Source organism: Galleria mellonella, unplaced genomic scaffold, assembly GCF_026898425.1.
Source record: "Galleria mellonella isolate WM207_F2 unplaced genomic scaffold, CSIRO_AGI_GalMel_v1 utg113, whole genome shotgun sequence".
Taxonomy (NCBI): Eukaryota; Metazoa; Arthropoda; class Insecta; order Lepidoptera; family Pyralidae; genus Galleria; species Galleria mellonella.
In genome coordinates, this window is record NW_026441975.1 from 1,096,552 (window position 1) to 1,106,266 (window position 9,715).

The following is a 9,715-nucleotide window of genomic DNA, read 5'->3' on the forward strand; positions in this document are numbered from 1 at the left end:
TATATATATATATATATATATATATATATATATATATATATATATATATATATATAATCTAAATCCGTATGACCTAAGTACATTATTGTAAACTCTTAGATAAGAATAGTTTAACTTATTTTGTTGTAATTGCGTCAAACATTATTAAGTTATTAGCGTTAATCGGTAAGTAAATATTAGTATTTCAATGAAATGTAAGTTTTATTATCTCATATTTGTTTAAGTTTCTCTTTGTTTATTTTATATTTTTTAAACTTAAAATATTATAAAGATAAAAACCAAACATTATCTAAGTACTTACTATTTTAAGTTTGGTACAAACAAAATAAAAAGATAATTGTTTTTTATACCAACTGGAGTTAAATTTTCATTAACAAAATTTGTACATGAAATAGTTTCATTTTATTAAAGACTAAAAAACAATGAATAATGCTTATACTTGTATTCATTTCATTACCAATCTTTACCCTCGACTTTGTTCGTCTAAGTGAAATAATATTATTTGATAAAAATTAGCCTAATTATATTCTCTTACATCCCACATAATACAAGCATGCAAAATTTTGTAACAATTGCTTGATCTGCGAAAGCGCTGTTAAAAAATAAGCAATCGAACACACTCACATTTTCTGTTATTTCATAATTATGTAGACAGAATTTTAGGAAATAAATGTTGGCCTATGTTATATATAAATGCCTATGTTGTTTGCTGATAAATGATGTTAAAGTTCTTAATATAATTCAGTTATTTTTAAGTTTATTCATTACATACAAACAAAACGAACAATCAAATTTTTTCCTGTTTATAACAACATTATAATAACATTAGTATAAATATAAGGATATATTATTAAAGAGATCTATGACAGACAAATTTAACATTAACATTTACTTAATTTTATAATTTTGTTTAAGTTGAGTTGAGAGGTTATAAAGTAGGTTATAATATCTATAATTCATAGATGAGATATACATATATAGCAAATATCTCAATCTAAACGTGTCATGTAACAATGATGTTATATTTCTTCTAATTGCTATATGCTATAACAAATTGCATTTGGGAACTCCGAATTGAAAATTTGCTTATCTTTTTATGTAGGTAACTAAATTAACATGCAATAAATCTTTACACCTACAATAGCGACATATATTGTATAAATTTCAGTGCCAATATAGCAAATAGAAACAGACTTAAAATTAATGTCATCTGATAATCGATTATAGGCTTCAATTACTTACTTGTTTACCATTATAAGTTACATAATACATAAAAAACAAATTATTATTTATATATTAGACTAAGTACCTAATTATATTTCAGTATGTTACATAAAAAACTTTTATATTATATTTTTAAATTTCTCCAAAATCTGTTACATATTTTTAAGTTAGGGTGTGATTAAATATGTTTATAACACAAATGAAATTAAAAACTCATCTGCAAAAAAGTGTGTAAAATAAATTTTATAATTACCATAATTTTTTCGTTTAATTTTCGATAACTTCACCCTTTGTCATTTATTGGCATATTTCAAAATTTACTATTTTTTTCAGTATTAATAAAATTTATTAAATACTTTAGAGAGTGTGACATCGTTGATGTACTAAAATGGAGTTAACACTATTATTACACCAGTAGACAAGATTAAAACAGATTAACTCGAATTACTAGTGAAAGAAATACACAAAAATAAAAGTAACTGTTAGTATACACTGCAATACAATTGCAAAACAAAATATTACAATAGTCAAAAATACTTAATCACATAGAATATGTGGCATTATATGAGTATGTGGCATTATATTCAACATTGAAAACATAAAACTCGCCTGTGAGGGCGGAAACACGAAAGGGCAGAGATATCTCTCGTGTTTCCACCTAGAGCAATCGTGCTTGTGTAGAGCTATGTCAGTGGAACGGATTCCGCTGACCAAGCTTTGTGTTTTGACGTTAGAGAAACCAAAGCACCATCACTTTATAATACTTAGTAAGTACCCGTAATTACCTCTACACAACATAATAGTATTTTTACTTCTTCATTACGCGGAATTAAAAATCGTTAATTATTGTGAAAAATGTATTTCTATTCTATATACTATGCTAGCTTTTGCCCGTTACTTTGTACACGTGGATTTCAGAAGTGGGACAACCATCAAAATAGTGTATTGTTCTAGATGACGTATCAAAATAAAGCAGTTGTGTTTGCATGGCTGTGTTTCGGTTTAAAGAGTAGGATATGGCGTGAATTTACAGGGTACAGAGGAATAACATCTGAGTGCTCAGGAATGGCAACGCATAGGGGGTATCATGGGTGAAACAATATACTCTGTTATGTCCATAGTACTGCTCATATCTATAGGCGACGGTTACCACTTTCCATCAGGTGGGCCGTCAGCTTGTTTGCCATTCTAAGTTGTATAAAAAAAAAAACAAAATATGCCTATTTTAAGTTATACCTTCAAAAACACAATTTTGTAAAAAATAAAGACTATGTCCCAAAAAATCTACTTCAATTATGATAAAATTTTGATCTTAAAACTAAACTTCTGAACCGATTTTGATAAAATTTCTGTGGAACCAAATAATATATTTGTAAATATATCCTTTCAGATAAAAAGATTTTTTTCAAATCGGTTTAGAACTGATGGATTCAGGAGGTAACAAACATAAAAAAATACAACCAAATTGAAAATCTCTTTCTTTTTGAAGTTGGTTGAAAACTGCATCAAGGTTGGTACATTAGTTTTTGCGTGATGCCAAAACAAACATAAAAATAGACAGACACAAACAAAATTTTCAAAAATGTTTATTTTGGCTTCTGGTTAAGACCCTTTATGTTAATTTTTATTAAATATCTTTCATGTTCAAACATTGTCTAACTACAATTTTATTATATGAATAAGGTATACCTAATTTTTATATAGGTATTAAGGAATGGCAAGATGACAACCCACTGCATAGTAACCGTCGCCCGTAGTTATGAATGATGTCATGGATCACAAAGTATAGGTACTTAATATCAGCTTTAGCGGCGCTCGTGCACATATTCCTGGAATCGAATTGTTTGTGCGTCTCATCACAGTGGGCTATATTATCTTTCAAAACAAAACATATGCACGCAATGCATTATTCCTTTCTCGTAGAAATAGGTAAGTTTAAGTATAACGTACTCATCTACTACCGATAAAGGGTAAACAAATTTATATATCGATAGGTTTCATTACCATACATATGAGAAAGAAAAAGAATCTCGATGTTGCTCTCTTGTTCTATCTAGTATTATGTAGTAGCAAAAATGTTTAGCACACGAATCATTCAAAATTCTACCACCAAAAGAATACACTATAGTATCTATTTAAGAACAAAAATAATTTCAGATGAGTTTAAGAGGGCAATTGTGTTCATATTTTATTATATTTTACGAGTATCAATATAAGCAGATATAACTTTACAAAAATATAATTTATTGCAATAAATTACAAATATAATCAATTTATTTATTAAAACAAATTATTAATTCGTTGATTTCTTCTACAATAATAATGGCATCTCAGCTTCCGCGTGACCAAAACCCACCTTTATATACTGTTTATCAACATACCAAACTACTAAAATAAAATGAAACATAAAGAAAATCGCAACGTGCCTGTTTCCTTGGGTCCTGAACAAAGATTTAAAGGACCACTACTCTATTAAACGCCTCAATGTATTGTGCTCTATCAAATAAAATCACAATCCTGGCAAGACAGCAGTGTAGGCAGGAAATTCTCTATTTAAAAGATGTCTTCAAAGGATGCAATTTTTGTAACTAATCTTGCCAGTCGACTGCCTGATTTGATATGTGCTGCTAGTACTAGTTATATAATATTAAATTGTAAAAAATAAACATAAAATATGTTAAAATTATGTAAATCGAAATGTCCAACTGTACCTGTAGTTAGGAAGTGTTGTTTCTGTGTACCAGTGCGAAAGGGTGTAACAATATTTGCGTATGTTAATTTGGTAAGCATGAAGGATCTTAATAGTGCATATGATTAGAAATTATATAATTTCAGATATCTATTTAACTGTTCCAAATTTAATGAATTTTTAATTAGATACAAAGAGAAAATATTAAAAAGTACAATATATTACATTATTCCACATAAAATTGTTTACATTTTTAAAACTGGAAATAGCAAATGAGTTTCCCACCGCATCGCTCCACTGATAGAAAATGAAATGTCATGAATTTATGAACATCACAAAATATAAGTATGCAATAAGGTTGAGGTTAGCTATATCACCTCTAAAGGTCAAAGTGTTATGAGATTGTTTGTTTGCATATTTGTTAAGTCCAACAACTATGTATGTTAGATGTATAATATGATATACTTTGGTATATCATCATATATATTTATCGCTCTTAGAGTTAAGGCCGCCCATTGTTTTCTCATTGTAATATTTTCTTGTAATTGTTTATAATCGTTTGGAGGAAACAAAGAAGAGTATCTATACATCTATCTATAATATACTTTATAAAATAGACATAACAACGAACTTACACTCATGTTCAATATAATAGGTGCTAAATATTGTATTACATTTCATTATATTATACACATTTTACAACAGAAATATATAACATAACATAATAAAACCAAGATGTAAAAATAAAAGAAAAAAGGTAAGAAAGGTTTTTTTAAATGATTATACTTAACAAGAAAATGGGAGAAAGCCTAGACCTAATTTGAGTTATCATATAAGCAAAATTAAATCTCTTTATTACATTTATTCTGTTACTGTACTAGGTATGTACATAATTCATTTTAGAAGAATCCTTGCAGAGAAATGTTTTAAAACTCAACTGTAAACATAAATTAGAATATGAAGCATTTGAAAATACTTTCGAACGGAAATGTCTAATCAAACAGATAACTAACTAATGTCTTGGAAACAAAAAACATACAAAACTATCTAATATTTAGCATACTTTAAGGGTAATATAGTCATATTAGAAAAGGCCATCCCTTCCTTTCCCTTGGATATCGTAAGAGGCGATTAAGGACACCGTTAAGGTCGAGGAATGACAGCAGAGTCCCTCTTAAAACATTCCAAGGCCTAACAGCGATTGCCAATTTGCAAGCTGTACTTTGCCAAACATGGCAACTACTGGCAGAAACCCCTTAAGCTCCCTCTTAAGGTAGTGGACATGGCTGATATAAAATAATAATAATAAAAGGATCAAGATGAAGATTCCAATCTATTACTCCTCGCTGTACCTCGCCAGCCAGTGTGAACCACTAACGCCAGTAGGTCCACCATACCATTTTCATTCATTAAAAAAACTATTGTGACCGCGACATTGCCCGCATGTATGTAACGCATAAGGTCACATCCTACGTATTCGATAAATTTATAGTTACGTATCTTATTTTAATATGCGATACAAAAGTATATGGCGTTATACTAATAGAAAACATACTAAAATCTTATACGAATATCAGTACAATACTTCAATAATAAATTAATTGAAAGAGAAATAACCCTATTTAAATATATATATATTAAAATTGAATGTACAATAGCATATAAATAAATAAATGGGCGGATGTATCAAATCCAATTAATATAAATAGGATAGGATTACCATCATCACATTCAGTGTACAAAAATTCCAAAGAAAAAATATAGAAAAAAAAACTTATTATTTTTTTTACATAATTAATGTAATATTATCTTTATTTGAAGAAAACAAAAGATGATGAATCAATAAGGTATTTTCACTCGTATTCATTCAGTTACCAAAGAGAAGCATAGTACTAAGTCGCCTATATGGATATCTCTGTCCCGCCTACTTCTGTTACACATCGGCTGTGTATATGTAATACAACAGATGCATTCAACCAATTCAATGCAGTGAAATTTTTACATGTTGAGTCACAGACTCGGAAACTCCATATCATAAGACTCTGTAAGGCGAAACTGATATCTCTAACAAACAAGGGCTCTTGGGGTACTGTAACTATCCGCTTACTATTTTTGTTTTGGATGACAATGAAATAGTTATCCCCGCCAGCACTATCGGTGTACGCTGACAGGAAACCAATAAAGGGTGATAGATGAGGATAAAGCAGGTCAGTTAGCCCATCATGACGAATTCAATAAGAATTGTTCATGATAGTGTAGGGCATATTGCTAGTAATGGCAATCCATTGCTAATAATCCTTTTCCCCCCATCCGCTTACTATTAGACGTATTGTATGCTTATCACCTTTCTTATTCAAAGATCGTTAACTATACATAAAATTAAAAATGCACTCGTGAATATAAAATATTTAGGATACAAATTTCGTCAATCAAACATTCAAAAACAGCAGAAAATTTTATGTCTCCGTACAAACTTAACAATTGAAGGCGACGTGTTGGTACGAAAGGTTCAAAATTATTTGTTATTTTTCAACCCATATTTCTTTGGTGATAGTATTCAAATTTGCTAATAGAACACTCGCTTTAAAGTATGCTAACGATATCGATTTCAACTAGTATAAAAAAATAATAATAAATAAAACTTTTTTTCCAGGTACTATCACTTTTATCGTTTCCCCTTTTAATATTCTTGCTGGTGGAACAAGTGACCACTGGAAAGCCTATAGAGAACCCTGGCTCTATGGATCCACTAATACACTTACCTCTAACAATCGCGTTTGTAGTCATCGATGTCACTATGACTATAATTTTACTCATAGGAGCTCATAAGGTAAGTATTTTTTGTTTAAATTGCAATATTTTATTCAATACTATTTTTTTAAATACTGAAATTCAATAATATTAAATTTGCATATACAAATTTATTACGTTAGTTTTTATATGTTAAAAGAAACTGCCTCTAAAGACCTTAATTACCCTAATTTGAAAACCAGGGCAAAATATGCAACAAAGCAACCCTGTATTTATTAATAAAGATTCTTATTATTTCTATAAACATACCATTTTACTAATTTATATATTTTTATATTCAGTACATAGTATGTATATTATATTTTTAGTATTAATTGTGTTTTAAAAAAAAATAACTTAACGTTTAACATTTAATTTTGACGTTTGCACAGCCACAAAATTTACCACAAAATAATATATATATATATATATATATATATATATATATATATATATATATATATATAATTTTTTTTTTTTTTAGACGTTAATGTCTATGTACTCTAAGTGATTTAAACCATTTCAATCCATGTTTCTTTGAGGAAACTGTTATTTTCACCTATAGAATATTCTATATAAAGAATTCTTTCGAATTTAAATTTTGCTTTTAAATGAAGTCCTTACAATTTGCTCAGTAGTTTGAGATAAATAAATAAGAAAGTTTTTGAAACCATGCATAAATGACAACATAAATTGCCGTATGTGAGTACGTTATACCGCAGATAGTATAATACTAGCAGTATACTAAGTATCTACCCATAATATATCACGCTATGCCATCTAGTCACAAACTAAGCAAAACTTCATGTATACACCTATCCCCCGATTTACACGGTACTTGTTTTACACGTTTTCGCTTTGACACGGTTTTCCAAATAAGTTTTTTTTTTTTTTTTTATCGCACTCTACTAAATGTTACTGTGTTTGAACACGTGCGCTGTGTACACATCTCACGGGGAATCCCGAGCTTATATGCTGACATGCTGCACATGCACACTGTGTCTGTATTTCTTCGCATAAAATTAAAGTTTTATCTACGGAAAATTGTATTTGAGTGAAAGTTTCACAGTGTCAGAAAGATTTAATTTTTCATATTCGTAAATTACAAGTGAGTGCATAATTAAGATTTTTATAAATTAACATAAATAAAAAAAAAATTATAGGCTTATAATGTTGAAAGAAGTTAAAAGAAAAGTTATTTCTTTAGAAACTAAAATCGAAATTTTGGATCGCTTTGGATCGTTTAATGTATTGTAATTAAATAAAAAAACAGTGTTTCCGTAATATATTACATATTTTAACCTGTCAATGCATTTTATTTTTATTTCTGTGTACACCTAAAAATATTGAAAAAAATCACAACTGTTAAATAGCAAAATTATGCATTTTCTGCAAGCTTTTCGATTTACACGGTTTTGACTTGAAAATTTTTAATTTTCGATTTACACGTTTTTCTCAGGAACGTATCTACCGTGTAAATCGGGGGATAGGTGTATTAGATGTTTGAAGTCATTATACCTTTATAGACTGCCTTAAGGACCATACTCCTAACATGAGTACAAAATTGTTTTATTATTAATTTATGATAATGACTAATTATAAGCTGTACGCGGTTATAATACATACTATTTTTAACTATTCCAGAAGAAACAGGTGCTGTTGAAGATATACTTCTATTTTGGCGTGGCGTTCCAACTCATGACTCTCTGCATGGATCTTGTGTACTTTGACTATAGAGAGTACGTCGAGAATACAGTCTACTTCTTCTTTTTAGGTAATTATAAATTAATTTATTAAATTGCATTTAATACGTACATAATCAAAGCAGAAACTAGTATAATGGAATTATACTAGTTTCTGGCGCTAATAGTAAGTTTATATCAGCAAGGCCTCTGTTCTTTAGACGATAAGGAGTCGTTATAAATTATGAATGATATTTTATTGCAGGTAAAATAAATATTTTTCAAATTATAAGCCTTACTTACTAAACAGCTACAATGTTTGTCAAATCTTAACGGCGTATGATATGTAAGATCTTTACAACAATAAAAGACATAAAATTTAATTTGACAATGAAGTAATAGATGGATTATTTATTTTGGATTATTATTTAATGGAAAACGCCTGTCTGCTTTATACAGTCAAATATTCACAAAGTAAATTAGAAGACAATATATACTTCACAACTTTGAATGAGTAATCTACATATATTATATATAAAAGCAGTAAATCATTCCCATACAAAAAATACATTTATAATATTGTAGTAAACTATGTTATCTTACGACTAGGCTTATGTGGAGTAGAAAATAAATAAGCACTGTAAATAATAATTATTTAAATAAAATTCGCAAGACAGATGTAATAAACCACACTATGAATAAACGTTATGTGCTCATTTTTCGTCCTACTTTTCTGTATATCTCAGGTTTTTTATGTATCAATGAATAAATCTACTATGTAAACCTATTTATAACAAATCACCATCATCATACCAGCGTTTAACTGGCCACTACTAAACATAAGGCTCCCCCTTAGGGCCTTGGGCTCTTGGGGGATTTTATCAATTGTTGCCATACTTGACAGGCGGATTGGCGACCGTAGTTCGACTCTGGAGATGTTTTAAAAGACCGCTGACCATTACTCGCCCTCCCTTAGTCGCCTCCAACAATACCCACGGGAAAAGAAAGAGGGCCTTCACCGAAACCGAGTCCTCACTACCTGTATAAATAAATACTACCATTTAATGATCAATATAAATAAATTAAATATAATATGTATTTCTATTACAGGTCTAAACGTATATCTTTTATTCCTAGTCTACAACACTGTCAAAATTATTGAGGAGAGTTCTGAGGTTCAATATGTGGCGTATCAAAACAACAATGCTGGAGCGTGACCAGCAACATCTGCATCGTTTTGGGCACAGCACTTAATACCAGTATAACTACATGAGCACATTGGAATGCTTTAATTGTGTATATTACAAAATACATATTTCATAACAAATTA

The 9,715-nt window shown here is 29.2% G+C and overlaps 1 protein-coding gene across 1 annotated transcript; it reads left to right on the forward strand.

The window, feature by feature from the left end:
- The first annotated feature begins 3,801 nt into the window (after positions 1–3,801).
- LOC113512950 (uncharacterized) lies at positions 3,802–9,715 on the forward strand. The gene is made up of 4 exons (XM_026896919.3): positions 3,802–4,006; positions 6,567–6,743; positions 8,348–8,477; positions 9,496–9,715. Exons 1-4 carry the CDS (start codon positions 3,899–3,901, stop codon positions 9,600–9,602), a joined length of 522 nt encoding a protein of 173 aa, XP_026752720.1. The 5' UTR covers positions 3,802–3,898; the 3' UTR covers positions 9,603–9,715.